The sequence below is a fragment of the Abramis brama genome (assembly GCF_963993115.1).
Source record: "Abramis brama genome assembly, chromosome: 10".
Lineage (NCBI taxonomy): Eukaryota > Metazoa > Chordata > Actinopteri > Cypriniformes > Leuciscidae > Abramis > Abramis brama.
In genome coordinates, this window is record NC_139972.1 from 41,538,863 (window position 1) to 41,557,130 (window position 18,268).

An 18,268-nucleotide genomic window follows, 5' to 3' on the forward strand; every position below is an offset into this window, starting at 1 on the left:
CACACACACACACACACACATGAGGAAATCATGTTCATATCATCTGATGGATGAAGATCTGATCCTGAACACAGACATTATCCTCAACTCAGTCCAAAATCACCATAACTCTTTATTTTACAGTGGTTACACGTATACACATATAGGTACTGCAGTGACGAGGGCTGTCAAATAAAAAATTAATTTTGAATATTTGTTGATAAAAATAAAATAAAAATGTGTCTCGAGTTTATCCAGAATACAGCGCCGCCTTGTTAATTGGAAAAATGGTGGAAAAAGAGAGTGAGAGAATCTTGCTTGCACCAAAACATCTTAAAAGTGTGTGTATCCACATATTGAGCAGCTGCAACGACACACTTGACCAAACCTTTGCTGTTGTGTGTTCATGTAGTTCATTACGCTGTGTGTTGAAGTGTGTGTTCTCATGTGCGAACACTGCTTTATACACTATTGTAACCTCATTTTCCTTGCATACACATTAAGGAAATTATATTTTATTTAATAACAATTGTTTCATAAGTAAATGCACTTTAAAAAGTGAATTTCATTTCATTTCATTTCAATAAAAGATGCGATGCTTGATCTGATTTTGTTTATTGCGCTCGCTTGCGCCCTCTTGTGGACATAGGAGACACTTTTTTTAAAGTATTGCCTTTAGAATATGAATATAATTAGAATTTTGCTCATATTTAAGAAAAAAAATCTAATTTAGCTTTTCAGCCATTTTGACAGCCGTAGTAGTGATAACTATAAATTATGCATAATTACAACTAACCCTTAATCAAACCCCTAACCCTAATGATAAAGTACGTACATGTTGTTAATGAATATTACTCAGTACTTAAATGTAGACTTGAACTGTTAAAAGGAAACATTAAAATAGTTTAACCAAAATCATTTGAAATGAAGTAAACATGAACTAAAAAAAAAAAAAAAAATTAAGTCTAATTTGCATTAAAAAAGCCTAATAAAACTTTAACTGCCTTGAATTGAACACAGGAAATATAAAATCTAATTAAAAAAATGTCAAAAACTATAATAGTGAATCATTAGCTCTATGTTTGCATGTGTCCAGCAGTGAATCAGGGGTTTTCTCTGATGAATGAACTGCAGCCAGCGGTATTTCTCTGTTTATTAGCGTTGATGCGTGATCAGACAGCAGTGTGTGTGTGTGTGCACGTGTGAGTGAGTGTGTGTGCTGGCGGTCCGGTCCGTCATGAGGGCACTTGGGAAGCCACTCGGTCTCCAGCACTCTGACGCCCCCCTCAGGAGACGTGTGTGTGTGTGTGTGTGTGTGTGAGTGCTCAGTTTGCTGTTGGCGGTCCGGTGTCATGAGGGCACTTGGGAAGCCACTCGGTCTCCAGCACTCTGACGCCCCCCTCAGGAGACCAGGAGCATAACAGCTTCCAGTGGATGATCTCCTGCACCACAGATCATGATGTTAACACACACTCTTCCTCTGTGCGAGACCTCGCTCTGCTTTAATGATCTGTGTTTCTCACCTGTGAGACGATGTCATGAAGCAGAACGTGGTACTTCAGCATCAGCTGCTTCTCGCTCGTCTCCTAAGATAGAGGACGTTATTCTTCAGCCTCTCGTAACATGCGGCAATCACTTACAACACTTTAAAGCAGGGGTTTAAATAAAGTCCAAGAGCTCCGGCCTCGAGATCTCCTTCCCAGTGGAGGAGTGTGTGTGGAGTGTGTGTGTGGAGTGTGTGTGTGGAACTCTGACCTGCTGTGTGAGGCTGGCCACCTGTGCCATGTTATACTCCGTGTTCTCGCTGGACTCTCTCAGCATGATGAAGGACGCAGCCACACGAGCCAGATGCCAGAACGGCTGCATGTCCTGGCTGATGTTCCCAAATTTGTCTGCACACACACACACACACACACACACAAAGAGAGAGAGAGAGAGTTCAGCGCTGAGCCGTGTGTGTGTGTGTGTGTGTGTGTGTGTGTGTGAGATGACACTTCTGTTTAAAAGTTTGGGGTCGGGAAGATTTTTAAAGTTGTAAATGCAGCCTTGGTGAGCAGAAGAGACTTCTTTTTAAGAACATTAAAAATCTTTCCGATCACAAACGTTTGACTGGCAGTGTAGGTGTGTTGGTGTGTGTCACACACACCTGGCAGGTCGTGCGCAGAGACGGCGCTGTGAGGCGCTGTGTGTTTCTGGTAGAAAGCGAGTTCCTCCGGCGAGCTGCTGATGTGTGTCAGATCCTCACAGCGCAGATGCACCTCCGGAGGAGTGTGTGTGTGTGTCTCCGTCCGGGGGAACAACACCTCCGCTGAGCAGCGCAACACTGAGCCCTGACACACACATACACATACACACACACACACACACACATTAGAGACGTGTTATGATGGAAAACCTGGGCTTCAGTCGACTCACTCGATCACATGCGTCACTGTTCAAACGTTTGGGGTCGGCAAGACCTTTTTTCATTATAAAGATATTTATTCTGAAAGAGGATAGTTACAAAAATGTATTAAATGCTGTTCTTTTGAACATTCTATTCATAAAATATGAAATATGAAGCAGCACAACTGTTTTCAACACTGATAATCATCAAATCATCATATTAGAGTGATTTCATGAGGATCATGTGACACTGAAGACTGGAGTAATGATGCTGGAAACTCAGCTTTGATCACAGGAATAAATTACACTTTACTGTATATTCACATAGAGAACAGCTGTTCCCTTTCGAACGGTCAGTTGTATTGCGTCTCCTAGACACGACGGGGAAAACTCCCTTTTCTCCGAATTCTGATGCCTTTTATAAAATAACATCAAATTTAATCTCCTTCAGCGACGATCTTCAGACCTCACAGAATACACAGAAAGCGTTCTTTACCAAGGAAAATGATTGTGCACATGTAGAGAAAAAGGAGTTTTCCCCATCGCGTCTAGCAGACGCAATACTCGTTCCCTTATCTCAGGGAACCGAGTCGTTTTTATATTGGAATAATATTTCACTGTTTTACTGTATTTTTGATCAAATAAGTGCAGTTGGTGAGCAGAAGAGACTTCTTTAAAAAACATCTTGCTGACCCAAACTTTTGGCTGTCAATGAACATGTAATGCATCGATTAAGGAGTTTAATAATATTACATTACTTTTAATATATATTGCTGTTACTATAATACCCATATAATTTATATAATGGAATATTTGGAGAATATCCAAATTTTAAAGTATGGCTGGCACTTCCTGCCACTCAAAATGACACAAATAATCCTGATCCATCAGTTTGCCTGAATGAGCTGGACGTTTTTATCCATCAGGAAAACAATGGAAGACTTGGTGTTTTAATCAGACGTCAGTATCACAGGAATATCTGTGGCTTTTCAGGCATGTTTCTAAAGCAGGGAGAAACACAATACTTATGTCAAAATGACAGAAAGCACTTAGTTAATGAAACAACATCCGTGTTACATAACTTAGACTTGGCGCGGTTTCAATAGACTGAATCCTTGATGGATTGGATATGAGAGAATTAAAGTGTTTTTGTCCTTTGCTGCATGTAAACCTGTTGTAGGAGACTCCAAAACAACATTAGGAACCTTTAAAATAGCATAATGGGGCACTTTAATACTCTTATACTTTTAAGTAAGATGGCTCAGGAGTGAGAAAGATGTTACGCTGTTACAAAATGTTACAAAATGTTTATGTAAGTCGGGAAGTTACGCCCATAGTTTGCACAAAGCAGAGGACAAAGATGGATGTAGAGAATGCAACTTAAAATATGTATGGTGAATCTTGATGTTCGTAAGCTTTAAATGCCTTCTTTGATGGTAGTTAATTCACTGACACGGATTGATGTGAAGGCATCGGTCCATTTCTTGTGCTGGTGAATGTATATTTGAAAACATGTTTCATTAGTTAACATTAGTTAATGTAACTAACATGAACTAACAATGAGAAATACATTTATTACTGTATTTGTTAATCTTTCTTAACGTTAGTTAATAAAAATACAGCTGTTCATTGTTTGTTCATGTTAGTTCACAGTGCATTAACTAATGTTAACAAGATTTTAATAAAGTATTAGTTAATGTTGAAATTAACATTACCAAGTGTTAACTAACAAACCTTATTGTAAAGTGTTACTGAAAACATAATTAAAAGAATTATGAATCATACCAAAATCAAATTATTGTTATCGTGGTCAAAAAATTATTGATGATAATCTTGATCAAATCGTTGTCAGAGCCAGTTTTGAAGTTGTAACAGATACTCTCTTCTCTAACAATGACAGAAGTTTATGCATTGATTTAGTATTAAACTAGAGCTCTTTCATTCAGCTGGTTTGGCAGGAGTGAGTCAGAGTGAGTTGTGTTGTTGACTGGTTTTACACCTCGTCTGTAATGGATCTGAAACGTACCGAGCTTCCATAGTCCGTCACGGAGAAATCCAGGCTGTACTTCCTCCCTACGGTTCCCACGACCTGTCAACACAAGAGTTAGCAGTCCTTTAGCAAACGCAAGAGTTAGCAGTCCTTTAGCAAACGCAAGAGTTAGCAGTCCTTTAGCAAACGCAAGAGTTAGCAGTCCTTTAGCAAACACTCAGGCCGAGTCTCGCTAAAGGTAAGGGAGGAGCAAAACTCCTCCTCCAGAGCATGTAGATGTGAATAGAGAACTTGTACAATAGATATTCGTACTTGTATGCTAACATTTACACTCACAGCTCCAATGTGACAACCTATAAAATACAAATCTGAAGTTGAATGTTGAGATTTGCACTCGCAGACAATAGTCACAATCCTGTATTCTGAATTTGAAGCTGCAGACAAGCAGTTACAAATGTGTTAAAATGCCACTCATGGAAATACAATGACAGACACAAACTTGTAATACATATTTGCACTCTTATCCTTTCATTCACATTCGCCGTACAACCTCACTTAGGCATTTGCAACTTCTCAAATCTGCCATTTCATATTTCACACCTTGACTTTTGCAATTATTTTCACAATATAATAGATGCAAACCTAACATGTTACTACTTGTCTGCAACTTCTAATTCAGAATACAGGTTTGTGACTATTGTATGTTTTCTCAAATTGACATCTACGTGCTCTGGAGTTCTGCTTCTCTTTTCCCCTCACGAGTGTCTCTGCAGTGTCTGAGCTGAAGTGTCTCTGAGCTCGTCTCACCTGGTCCTCCGCCGTGGCCGTGTGCACCCGCTGCAGGCCGAACACCCTGAAGGGCGAGCCGTGGTGTGTGTTCAGGTGATGCAGGGCCACTTGAGCCGCTCGCCGCGCTGGGAAGTGTGTGGGAACCAGATCTCCTGTGGCCATCGTCTGTGTCTGAGAGAGCAGAGACACACACAAGCACTGAGACACACCTCACTCACAGGGTGTGTGTGTGGCTTACACTGGACTTTGAGTCTCTAACAGTTGCGTAACAAGAGCATGTGATCACTGTCAAAACGAGGAGATGAAGAAATACTCAAGTGTTCAGACACAAGCAGAACTGTAGAAGCTGCTTGAAAGAGTTTCTGCGAGATGAGAGCCCTGCACTTCCTGTTTTGTGCTGTAGCCCCGCCCTCTTTTAAAGAGACACTGCACAGTTTCTCTATCAGCACATTAAAAATGCCATGCTCTTTCAAGCTTTATAATGGCAGTGAATGGCTGTTTCTATTTTGAAGTCCATAAGTGCATCTATCAAGAAGTAAAATACAGTTTATGTAATCAATGCATGTTTTGCACTAAATTTCATATACAGTACATTTTATTGTTTTTTGTGTGTGTGTGAATGTGTTTATCAACAATAATATAGTACAATTAATAAACAAATCAGTTTATATACATCACAGAAGCATTTTAACCCTCTGGTGTTCTTCACATGTCAGTCAAAAATGAAATTTTATTTCAGTGAAATAATGGTCTATATTTTAGTTCGATAATGTTTTTTATTTAATATTTAGTATTTTATGGTACTAAAATATATTTACGCTGTATTTATAATCCATGTATTCACTTTTTGAGCATAGACCTGAAAATTAAATTTCCAACTTAAACGTTCGTAAATCTTGAATGCTTTAGAGCAGTGGTTCCCAAACCTGTCCTGAAGGACCCCCAACACTGCACGTTTTCTTTGTCTCCCTAATCAAACACACCTGATTCAACTCATCAGCTCATTATCACATGGGTTAATGAGCTGATGAGTTGAATCAGGTGTGTTTGATTAGGGAGACAAAGAAAACGTGCAGTGTTGGGGGTCCTTCAGGACAGGTTTGGGAACCACTGCTTTAGAGTGACAGACTGAAGTTTGATCTTTTTTTAAAGACGACACTTGGCAGATTATTGCTGAAGTGAAAAAAGTTTTTAAAAAAAGTTATAGAATTTTACGTTTATGAAAAATTTGCAAAAATACCATTTTAAATTTTTATATGAAATATATATTTTCAAAAATATGTTTTACTCTAAAACTGTGAGCCATAAATCCATAAAGCCATAAATCCAAACAAGTTGTGTACAAAATGTGAGCCTGATATCTCAAAAAACGAGCTTTCAGTGAGAGTGTGTTCGGCTGCAGTACCAAACGCTTCCACTAGAGGAAACTCGTCTCATTCATTTCCAATGCGCTCATTTTTGACCGCGAGGAGCACAAGTGTGACTATTGTTTAAGACCATTTAACCTGTTCCAATCATGTTCATGATTTCTTTTTGTGTGTTCACACAGCAAGTGCCAAAACCTCTACCAAATTTCATACCATTCCGATGAAGTAAAAAATTCCCACAAAAAATAATTAATTTGTTGACCGTAGAGCACCAGAGGGTAAAGTATACACACAGATATTGCATCATCACTCAAAAATGTATATGTTATCACAATATTGCTGGTTAATTCCACATCAGCATCCACAGAGAACGAGTGTATTGAGAACACTGGATGTGTGTTCCAGCACTGACGCAGGTGTGTGTGTTGCAGGTTCGACTTCACCCATAAGAAGCAGTCTGGAGGCTCGGGTCAGTACGGTAAAGTGGTGGGCGTCCTGGAGCCGCTGGAGCCAGAGAACTACACCAAGCTGGAGTTCAGTGACCAGACCGTGGGCACCAACATCCCCAGGCAGTTCGTGCCCGCCGTGGAGAAGGTGAGACAAGACCTCAGGAGAGCCTCGCAACACAATCCACAGGCGTTATCATCATCGCGACATCGTAGACTTCATCATCAGCATGTGATGATGAGTTAAAGCCACTGTTCAGAGAAGTACAGGCTAAAATAGCCATGCAATCAGTGCAAACATACGTAGTAAATACACAAAATTCACTGAAACATGAAAACAGAAACTGTCTGTGGCATTAGTTCCCAAATACATCACATGGTTTCTAGAGCTACATGAACCGATACAAAGAATAAAATAGAGAAATTATGGTTTTTCATGTTGTTTGTGTCTATGTGGTGTTTTTAATATGCTTTAAGACAAACCATGTGTAAATTCATAAGTCGACTCCATTGCTGAGTATTTCCTCCTTAAAACTGCAGTGAACCAAAGACAGTCTCAAAAACACGCTTTGAAATCGCTGGTGTTTCTGACGTCACAAACTACCTTGTAACCAATCAGATCAACGTGTGATCGTCAACCAGTGGATCTCTGAGCTGAGTGAGTGAGTGGAGGCGGGGCTCATTTGCATATTCATAGAACCGCGCATACTAAATGAGGCAAGGGTGTCGAGTTACATTCAAGATATTTTAAGGCGTGAAGTTTTTTTTAAGGAAAAAACATTTAAATATGTCATCAAAGTGTGTGGATGAAACTAGCAGAACTGCAGCAGATTTCTCCTCACTCGCACGGTCCAATCAGAGACAGAACTCCATAAAATGAGTTCAGAAATGAGTCATTTTAAGGTTTCGTTTCTTTCGTGGGCTTGAGAACACTCGTTCCTCGTTCACTTTCACACGGAAAAGAGCGGAGAGGATCTTCTTTAAGTCATGTCGGTTTGGAGCGCCATGAGGGTCAGTGAATGATGTCAGAATGATCGTTTTCGGTTGAACTTTGGTTCACTTTAGGTTAGGGCTGCTCCCTAATAGTCAAGGCTTAGTCGACCAAAATTGTATTAGTCGTTTAGTCGCAGAAAAAAAGTGGCAAAATCCGCAGGCTGTAAAGGAGAGATCATTAATTCATCGACCTCAAATATGGCTCATCACCAGGAACATGTGAGCAGCAGCTCCGTTGTCTAATGTTAACCTAGAAACATGTGCGCTATTATTAGGTGCATATCTAAGTGTTAGTGCGGAGAGCCTGTTTACTGCATTATTACAGGCACAATCTCTGCATTTACCTTAAAATACCCCCTCATGTTTGCTCATTCAGATAACAGTAATGCAAACTATAAAGGGTCTACTTTTATTTTTGAAAACTCACAATAACAACAAAACGTGTTTGTGTAAAATAATGGCGCTTTCTGCCGTCTCGGTCTCAGTGAACTCGAGCACATCACACAAATGAGCTGAAACTCAGACATGAGAAATATGTCTATAGAAAGCTTGAAGTGTCTACTTTTGAATGAACAGATTCCAATGGAAAAAATATATATTCTTCGATTATGTAATCCGTATGAAACGGCGAAGATGACGAGTCGGCATCGTTTCTTAATCTCTGCAGTCAAAAACACAGAAAACATTACCAGTAAATTATTAAAGTGTTTAGACAGTCTCATTCTGTTTCTGTTTTTTCTCACGAGACTCTCATAATCATTATGTTTGCTGGTGCGCGGTGGCAAGCTTTGTTTGAATTTGTGCACTGATTAGGCTATACATATTTTATATAGGCTATTAAAGGCGCATTATTATGATTTATGGCTCATTAATATAAACGTGTCTGGTCAGAGCATTGGTTGAAGCTGTTCCTCTGTCCTCAGGGCTTCAGGGAGGCGAGTGAGAAGGGTCCTCTGACGGGACACAGGATCTCCGGCGTGCGGTTCGTGCTGGACGACGGAGCGCATCACATGGTGGACTCGAACGAGATCTCCTTCATCCGGGCAGGAGAGGGCGCTCTCAGACAGGGTATGAGCTCCACATCTCCTCTTCTCTTGCTCTCGGTGCGGTGTCCTGCCGGTGTTGACGTGTGTGTGTGTGTGTGTGTGCCGTGTGTTCAGCGCTGGAGAAGGCCAGTGTGGTGATCCTGGAGCCCGTGATGTCAGTGGAGATCGTGGCTCCTAACGAGTTCCAGGGGGTCGTCATCGCAGGGGTCAACCGCAGGCACGGCGTGATCACGGGACAGGACGGGGCCGAGGGCTATTTCACACTCTACGCTGACGTGAGTAACTCAGCTCTGCATCTGTCTCTCTCACACCGCTGGATCACCACAGACCACACAAAGGCCACAGGATAGTTTCAACGACGTGAAAATATGGGCCGATAATTCTTTATATTTGAAAGCCGATAACCGATATATTGGCCGATAAATCTAAATCCAAACATAGTTTTTGAGAGCTTGATTTCAAAAGCAAAACTCACTATTAAAAGCCATGAGCCAAACACTTCAGATATATAGCCTGTTTTTTGTCATTTTATGTCGCCTATATGACATTTTCCTCAAAGTGACTCCAGTCATATTTCAATCAATTCAGAAGCATCATGTTGAGCAGTGCATCTGAAGTGTCTCAGCTGAAGGAGATAATACATTATTTATCGGCTTTAACATATTGAGTCGATAATGATGACATAAAAAAATGAACATATATCTGTTGTGCATCGCTAGTTTAAAGAAAGTCTATTTTAAGACACTCGAGATTCCTTGCATTTTGATACTTTTGACAATTCAGCACTTTTCTGTCCAAATTAGGGCTGTGAAACGATTAAACGCATCCAAAATAAAAGTTTGTGTTTACATATGTGTGTGTATAATTATTGTGTGTATATATATATATATATATATATATATATATATATAAAGTACACACACATGCATGTATATATTTAAGAAATTTGCATGTATATACTATATATATTTTTAGATATACATGCAAATATTTTTTAAATATATACATGCATGTGTATTTAAATATACACACTACACATACACACATTACATAAACACAACATTTTATTTTTAATCGTTTCACACGTCCAAATTCTCATTTCCTGGGGCAAAATCTCAATATGTGATTTACTGTGAAGCACAAAATATGTATTACAGTAACGCTTTATTTTACAGTGTCCTTGTTACATTTTACACATACTTACTAACTATAGTAAGACTATACAAGTACATGTTGTTGATTAATATTACTCAGCACTACACTGTAACAAGGACACCTTAACATAAAGTCTAACTGTATTTACACAAGTTATTTTTACAGTAAGTGATTGGAAATTGCACAAAAAAAAAATCCCTGAAAAGGAAACCATTCAGACTCAGTGTGCAGTAGTAACGTGAATGAGCTTGTGTGTGAATGACACACATTTACAGTGTGTTCTTGCTTCTGTTTCTGTAGTTGTGTGTGAGATTAAACTCAAAACCCTTATGATTGTGATCATGATGTTGTTTCAGATCCCGCTGAATGACATGTTTGGATACTCCACAGAGCTGCGCTCCTGCACTGAGGTAACACACACACACACACTCACACACACACACTCACACACACACACTCACACACACTCACTACTGAAGACTGTAGAGACGCATGTTCCTGCTCTCATCTGTGGTTCTCGTGTGTGTGTTGTGTTCAGGGTAAAGGCGAGTACACCATGGACTACAGCAGATATCAGCCCTGTCTGCCCAGCGTTCAGGAAGATCTGGTCAACAAACACCTGGAGGCCACGGGACAGATGCCCACCAAGAAGAGCAAGTGGAAGAACTGAACACACACACACACACACACACACGGACGTTTGTAACAAGTGAACATGTCAAGAAGGTCACGGGTGGTTTGCAGAGATCGCCTCTGGAAGGGTTTGCTTATACATTGTAAATGTCTTTGTACAGCAAATAGTTGCAAATGTGGTGATTTAATATAAAATGATGATCTGTTTTAAATCTGTGTGTCTCGAGTCGCATTGGGAACGCCGTAACACCTCACCTAACCTATCACACACACACACACACGAGAACATGATTCCCTGCTGTGACGGAGAAACATGAGCCATATGTAGAGAGCGCAGGGATGTTACGCCACATACCCGGGTCAGTTTACACACAGCCAACCCCATAACTTACACTCATCTTTCAGCGGGAATCTTTCTTTGTAATGTATTAAAATAAATACATATGTGATGCATCTCACCTGACAACACACACTGATGAGCCAGAACAGTGATTACCATCTAATCTACCCAGTCCCCCTGTGGTGAAATCCAGCTTTTAATGTTGTTTATGTGTCTATGTGGTGTTTTTAATGTGCTTTAAGACAAACCATGTGTAAATTCATAAGTCGACAGCATTGCTGAGTATTTCCTCCTTAAAACTGCAGTGAACCAAAGACAGTCTCAAAAACACGCTTTGAAATCGCTGGTGTTTCTGACGTCACAAACTACCTTGTAACCAATCAGATCAACGTGTGATCGTCAACCAGTGGATCTCTGAGTGAGTGAGTGGAGGCGGGGCTCATTTGCATATTCATAGAATCGCACATACTAAATGAGGCAAGGGTGTCGAGTTACAGTCAAGATATTTTAAGGCATGAAGACATTTTTTTAAACGTAAAAAGGTAAAAACGTTTAAATATGTCATTTTGATGTTTAAAAAAATGAGACTACAGGGGGACTTTAATATGAGGCCTTGTTAGGAGATGATCAACAATATTCACTTCACCTATGACTACAAAATAATGTTTAAGCTCATCAATGAAAAAGAAAAATAAACATTCAGACTTTGCAAACAGACTGTTTCTTTTTTGTTCAACCAATCTTTCATATCAAACAAACAATAATTATTGTTCACAATCATAAAAAAACTGATTAAAAGATAAGCACGTCTGTATCCAGTGATCGTGTCACTTCCTGTCTACTGAGATCCCTTCATCTGATTGGCTTACGTGTCCGTCGCTGCTTATGATATCCCACAATCCTGTGTGTTCGATTCCATGACACTTGAGCTAAAAGAATCAAAATGGCGTCTGAAAGTAGCAGTCGGTGGTCAGTTTTTCCACTTTATGAAGGTAAAGAGAAATAATATTGTAGTAATTAAATGTTCACTTAGTTATTGTATCTCATTAGACCATTAAGCTTCCTCAGAAATCATCGCATGACACAAATCAGCCGTCGAAGCTTTCAAATGCTGCTTTCTGGACCACAACAACCCTGAAGATGCTCACGCCAGACAGAATAACCTCAGCAAACACAGTCACTCATGGAGAAACAGCACATCGTAACGAGCACTGGTTTACCTGGGGCTGGATCGGCGCTGGGTCCGTGGAGTGAGAGACGGGTAGAGCCACACTGAGCTCAAGCAGAGAGAGAGAGAGAAGCAGCCAGAACACCTCCATCATCCTCAGTCCTGTTTATACAGCTGAGATCAGTTACACAACACTGACGCTCTCCTCACACAGATCCAGACGCACTGCAGCAAACTCTCGCCACGGCTTCACCCAAATCTGCGTAAGCTCAGACACACAGGAAGTTCACGACACAAAACATCTCAGAATTCATCAGTCCACTGATGTTTGTGCTGCTGTTTTCCCTCCACAATGATGTCACTTCCTGTGAGATGATGCCAAAGAGGAGCTGGCTCAAGTTCAAGAGACTTCACAGAAGAATACAATGATGGAAAGTGATATTGAGGACACGGATTGTTTACTCAAAGATAATATTTTGTGCTCTGCTTCAGGAAATCATGCATAATAAACAGTAGGCTAAAGTGATCCATATATCATCTGACTGTAGCGTCACAATAAAACAGCTGGAGGCTGGACCAAAGTATGATAATAAGACCAAAGTGTTTGTGTGGTTGAGGAAATCTGTCCACTTTTACCATGTGTAATGGGCTATTGAAGCTATAGAACAACATGCTAGCAGAAGATTTAAAGAACATTTAGGAAGAAAAGAAACATTTTCAACACAACAGGGTTGACATGGGATGTTTTACGCCATTAGAGTCTTCTAGAAATGATAAAAAGAGAGAAAAGTTTATGACTGACACTTACTTTGTTCTTGGGGTTGCTTTCCCTCCAAGGAAATGATGTCACGTCTAGCAGGTCATGTGATTTATGGCATAAACTGGAGTTTGACAGACATAAACTAATTTAATGGTTTTGCGTGTTTATGTATCACAATATTAATACATTTACGTATATATCTGAAATTAAATACAATAATAATAAAAAAAATAATGTAGGTTACATTCTAAATTAGCAATTCAATTTAGAATGTAACCTTCATTTTGGTCCCACTTAGGTGATCTTAGCTATTATGTAGGCTACTTGCATATAACATTAATAATAATATAATGGTTTTTATATTAATCAATTTGTAAAGTCATAATTCACATGTTTTTGTAAAATATGAGGTATTGATTCATGGTGAAATAAAACCACCAAACTAAATGACTTCAACCACTTAAAACGAATCGCTGAATCAGTTTCGAGTGTTTGAACCGAATCAACAACAGATAGTCTGAACGCGTTTCCAACGGTCATCCGCTTCTGTTTGGCGTGTGTAAACAAACTTGTGTTTTTAAACACGAATTTAATTGTGAGAATAACACACACAACACTGATAAATACAAGAAAAAAATATATAAACATATACCATGCGGTCAGGAAATGCGAGACTGTCCAAGTTAGAGAAAACGGTAGTGTTCCCTATTGATCACGTGACCCTCAGCTGCCTGTCACATGACTGCGCGAGTTTGAACATGGCAGACAGAGAGGAGCACCGGCGTCTCCTAGATGAAGATGATGAAGCTGAAGAAGATGAGGGGTCTCGGCACCTGAGCCCGCTGTGTGACCCGAGGCACCTGCTCCACCGGATCCTGGTGCTGGTCTTCATGTGCTTTCTGGGCTTCGGTAAGAAGAACACAATCAATCCCGACGACGAATCACAAGACACACACACACACACACACCATCCACATATTCATATCCATATCGCGTTATATTCGCATGGTAGAGTGTCATTCACAGTCAGAGTACCGTGGTCTTACTCTGTTGATACCATGTTTGAGCTCAGTGGTGTCAGATTTCATGTGAAAGTGAAACTTACCATGTTTACTGTGTTGTTGTCTCTGTTGCAGGCAGTTACTTCTGTTATGATAATCCAGCTGCGCTTCAGACTCAAATGATACAGGTGTGTGTGGATTTAAAGTCAGTTCATGTCCTCTGAGAAAGCATTCAGAAATATAATAAATCCTGTAAGTCTACAGCTACAGTAAGGTAATGTGTGTGTGTGTGTGATGGTTCTTGGCTTGCTGTTTTTGTATCAGCTCTTTAATACATGGAGAGTTGCAGGTTCACCCGGTTCCCTCCACAAAAACCCAGTTGGATTTTTCATTGGCATTCGGATTATTACAGAAAATACCTGAGTCTAGTAGGACTGAATGTGTAATAAAGCATCAGCTGAAAGAGTGTGTTCTGCTGTCACTGATTGACTCTCTCTCTCTCTCTCTCTCTCTCTCTCTCTCTCTCTCTCTCTCTCTCTGTCTCTCTCTCTCTCTCTCTCTCTCTCTCTCTCTCTCTCTCTCTCTCTCTCTCTCTCTCTCTCTCTCTCTCTCTGTCTCTGTCTCTCTCTCTCTCTCTCTCTCTCTCTCTCTCTCTCTCTCTCTCTCTCTCTCTGTCTCTCTCTCTGTGTGTGTGTGTAGGATATGAGTCTGAACACGGCCTCCTTCATGCAGTTATACGCCTGGTACTCGTGGCCCAACGTGTTCCTCTGCTTCCTGGGAGGCTTTCTGTTGGACCGGGTCTTCGGCATCAGGTCCAGTCCAGCACACACACTCTCCTCTGCCTCAGACACACTCCAGCTTCACTCATAACATCTTCTTTATTCATATGGCACACACACACACTCTCCTCTGCCTCAGACACACTCCCGCTTCACTCGTATCTCATCACTTCTGCTGGACTGAGAGTGTGATGCGCTCTTGAATGTCCGCTGACTAACTCTTGTGTTGTTCTAGGCTGGGGACTGTAATCTTTGCTCTGTTTGTGTTAGTGGGGCAGGTAGGTTATCTCACACACACACACACACACACACACACACACACATCGATAGGGCTGGGAATCGAAAATTGAACTGAGTACTTGAGTTCAGGAATCAGATACTTGTTATAAAATAAAAATTATGATTCCTCTTATCGATTTCTTTGTGAACATTTCAATATGACTTTAAAGCCTTGAATCGTGAGACGACTGGCGCTGTGTTCAGCACACACACACACGTGTAACTCTACTGTGTTCAGCGCTGCACACACACACACACACACACACACACACACACACACACGTGTAACTACTGTGTTCAGCGCTGCACACACACACACACACACACACACACACACACACACACACACGTGTAACTCTACTGTGTTCAGCGCTGCACACACACACACACACACACACGTGTAACTCTACTGTGTTCAGCACTGCACACACACACACGTGTAACTACTGTGTTCAGCGCTACACACACACACACGTGTAACTCTACTGTGTTCAGCGCTGTACACACACACACACATGTGTAACTCTACTGTGTTCAGCGCTACACACACACATGTGTAACTCTACTGTGTTCAGCGCTGCACACACACACACACGTGTAACTCTACTGTGTTCAGCGCTGTACACACACACACACACACACGTGTAACTCTACTGTGTTCAGCGCTGCACACACACACACACATGTGTAACTCTACTGTGTTCAGTGCTGCACACACACACACACGTTTACTCTACTGTGTTCAGCGCTGCACACACACACACACGTGTAACTCTACTGTGTTCAGCGCTGTACACACACACACACGTGTAACTCTACTGTGTTCAGCGCTGCACACACACACACACACACATGTAACTCTACTGTGTTCAGCGCTGTACACACACACACACATGTGTAACTCTACTGTGTTCAGCGCTGCACACACACACACACACGTTTACTCTACTGTGTTCAGCGCTGCACACACACACACACACACATGTGTAACTCTACTGTGTTCAGACACACACACTGTGCACACACACACACACACACGTGTAACTCTACTGAGCAGCTCTTAAAGTGACAGCACTAATATTCCTGCGTCTCTAGAACACTCAAACAAGAGACAGAGACAGAATCCACTCGCTCTTGACTGAATAACTTTTGTAACTATATTTATAATGTATATTTTATTTATTAACTGCAGTGTTATTTTACATGATTAGTTTCTGAACACCTGAATACTGAAAATCTTAAAACACTGTTTATTTCAGTCGTTTCTTTGTTCAGTTGTGTCTGTTGCGATCGCTAATTTTAAAACCCTACCCAATGCATAGATCACATGTAAACTCTTCTGCTATTGCTCACATTAGTGATGTCAATCATCCTCAACACTCACACAACCCAGTTTGACTGATGTGTGTGTGTGTGTGTGTGTGTGTGTGTTCATGAGTTGTACGGTTGTTTTGCAGATCATATTCGCGGCCGGCGCTCTGGCCAATCACTTCTGGCTGATGAACTTGGGTCGGTTTGTGTTTGGGTGAGCGTGTCTCCTGATTAAAAGCCTGTAGTTGTGGTGTGTGTGTGTGTGTGTGTGTGTGTGTGTGTGTGTGAACGCTGATCCTCTCTGCTGTGCAGCATCGGAGGAGAGTCTCTGGCCGTGGCGCAGAACACGTATGCCGTCAACTGGTTTAAAGGGAAAGAGCTCAACCTGGTGTTCGGCCTGCAGCTCAGCATGGCCAGACTGGTGAGTGTGTGTGTGTGTGAGAACAGCTTGTTCATGTCGGTTCAGTGACAGAATAGAGTCGATGTGTTTGTGAATGAGCTTCATTCTTGGGTTTAAAATGATCGTTGACATAAAACTTATCAATGCCCAGTGAACAATTTAGACAATTTACTGGTTATAAATATTTCTTGACGTGAATCTGTTCTGCATTTTATTAAAGAAAAATATGTATTCATATCTCTATGACAGTGTCATTATTAAACGCTACCCTTCAGAAGTTTGGGTTTGATGAGATCATTTAGTGTTCGTTTTTTTTAAACACTCACCAAGTTCTGCATTTATTTGATCAAAAATACAGTAAACACAGTGAAATATTATTATAATGTAAATCATCTGTTTTCTATGTGAATATACAGTAAAGTGTAATTTATTCCTGTGATCAAAGCTGAATTTCCAGCATCATTACTCCAGTCTTCAGTGTCACATGATCCTTCAGAAATCACTCTAATATGATGATTTGATGCTCAAGAAACATTTATGATTATTATCAGTCCATATTTAAAACCGTCATACATTTTATGTTTCAGGATTATTATATGAATATAAAGCTCAAAAGAACATTTATTATCTTTTGCAGCATTGTAAATGTCTTTACTGTCACTTTTGATCATTTTAATGCGTCCTTGCATAGTATAATTATTAATTTATTCAAATAAAATCTTACTGACCACAAACATTTGAACAGTAGTGTATATGTGTGTGTGTGTGTATATATATAAACTCAATTTGGTGGATTATTGTGAAACTTTCGATGAAGTTTTGGTGATAATTCGATGTGTGAAAGGTGTGTGTGTTACACGTCCATCCTAAATCAGTGGAGAGGTTTATTTCAGTGTGATCTCAGTGAACATGACTGACGTGTGTGTGTGTGTGTGTGTGTGTTCAGGGCAGCACGGTGAACATGAACGTGATCGGCTGGGTGTATGGCCGTATTCAGTCTCTGACGGGATCAGCGGGACACTCCACTCTCGGGATCACACTCATGATCGGTGAGTATCACAGAATATCACAAATATCATATATATATATATCATATCAGATATCACAAATATCACTGTGCTTTAAACCTCTGAGCCTGGAAATGAGTCTGATCTCAACCAGTCACACTGTTCCTTCATTAAACATTTTCTCCAGTTGTTTTCAAGCTAGAATGTGTGAGTTGAGCATCTATAAACTGAGTTCAGCAGATTGTGTCCTGACTCACACACACATCAGATGATCAGTTACACTCACACACACACACCCTGATGTGCCTCGTCTTTCACTTCTCCTTCCTCTCTCACTGAATCTCCAGTGTTTCTTCTCCTCTCTGGAGTAACAGCTCATGTTCCAGATAGACGTGTTTTAACCCTGACGAAAGCCTTCCTGCTGAAACACACAACTCTTC

The 18,268-nt window shown here is 40.6% G+C and overlaps 3 protein-coding genes across 8 annotated transcripts in view; 2 read left to right on the plus strand and 1 right to left on the minus strand.

Annotated features, from left to right (window-relative positions):
• The window catches only part of gfm1 (G elongation factor, mitochondrial 1), a 25,710-nt gene extending 14,715 nt beyond the window's left edge, over positions 1–10,995 (plus strand). Inside the window, exons 14-18 of the mRNA XM_084127217.1 lie at positions 6,942–7,104; positions 8,873–9,017; positions 9,110–9,270; positions 10,507–10,560; positions 10,689–10,995. Coding sequence (XP_083983343.1) covers positions 6,942–7,104; positions 8,873–9,017; positions 9,110–9,270; positions 10,507–10,560; positions 10,689–10,820 — 655 coding nt within the window. The 3' untranslated portion in view covers positions 10,821–10,995. The remainder of the gene's footprint in view (positions 1–6,941; positions 7,105–8,872; positions 9,018–9,109; positions 9,271–10,506; positions 10,561–10,688) is intronic.
• lxn (latexin) lies at positions 89–13,790 on the minus strand. 6 transcript variants are annotated; one of them, XM_084127221.1, is made up of 9 exons: positions 13,704–13,790; positions 13,100–13,172; positions 12,344–12,699; positions 5,162–5,314; positions 4,391–4,453; positions 2,126–2,309; positions 1,735–1,871; positions 1,503–1,565; positions 89–1,421 (listed from the first exon to the last, which is right to left on the minus strand). In XM_084127221.1, exons 3-9 carry the CDS (start codon positions 12,443–12,445, stop codon positions 1,305–1,307), a joined length of 819 nt encoding a protein of 272 aa, XP_083983347.1. In that variant the 5' UTR covers positions 12,446–12,699; positions 13,100–13,172; positions 13,704–13,790; the 3' UTR covers positions 89–1,304. The 6 variants fall into 6 exon arrangements, with proteins under 6 accessions (XP_083983347.1, XP_083983348.1, XP_083983345.1 ...); XM_084127222.1 differs by having other exon boundaries at positions 12,344–12,550; positions 13,704–13,786; XM_084127219.1 differs by having other exon boundaries at positions 12,344–12,453; positions 13,704–13,779.
• The window catches only part of mfsd1 (major facilitator superfamily domain containing 1), a 24,845-nt gene continuing 20,351 nt past the window's right edge, over positions 13,775–18,268 (plus strand). The window contains exons 1-7 of the mRNA XM_084127218.1: positions 13,775–13,960; positions 14,188–14,240; positions 14,752–14,864; positions 15,067–15,109; positions 16,568–16,635; positions 16,734–16,842; positions 17,768–17,870. Of these exons, the coding sequence (XP_083983344.1) occupies positions 13,810–13,960; positions 14,188–14,240; positions 14,752–14,864; positions 15,067–15,109; positions 16,568–16,635; positions 16,734–16,842; positions 17,768–17,870 (640 nt within the window). The 5' untranslated portion in view covers positions 13,775–13,809. The remainder of the gene's footprint in view (positions 13,961–14,187; positions 14,241–14,751; positions 14,865–15,066; positions 15,110–16,567; positions 16,636–16,733; positions 16,843–17,767; positions 17,871–18,268) is intronic.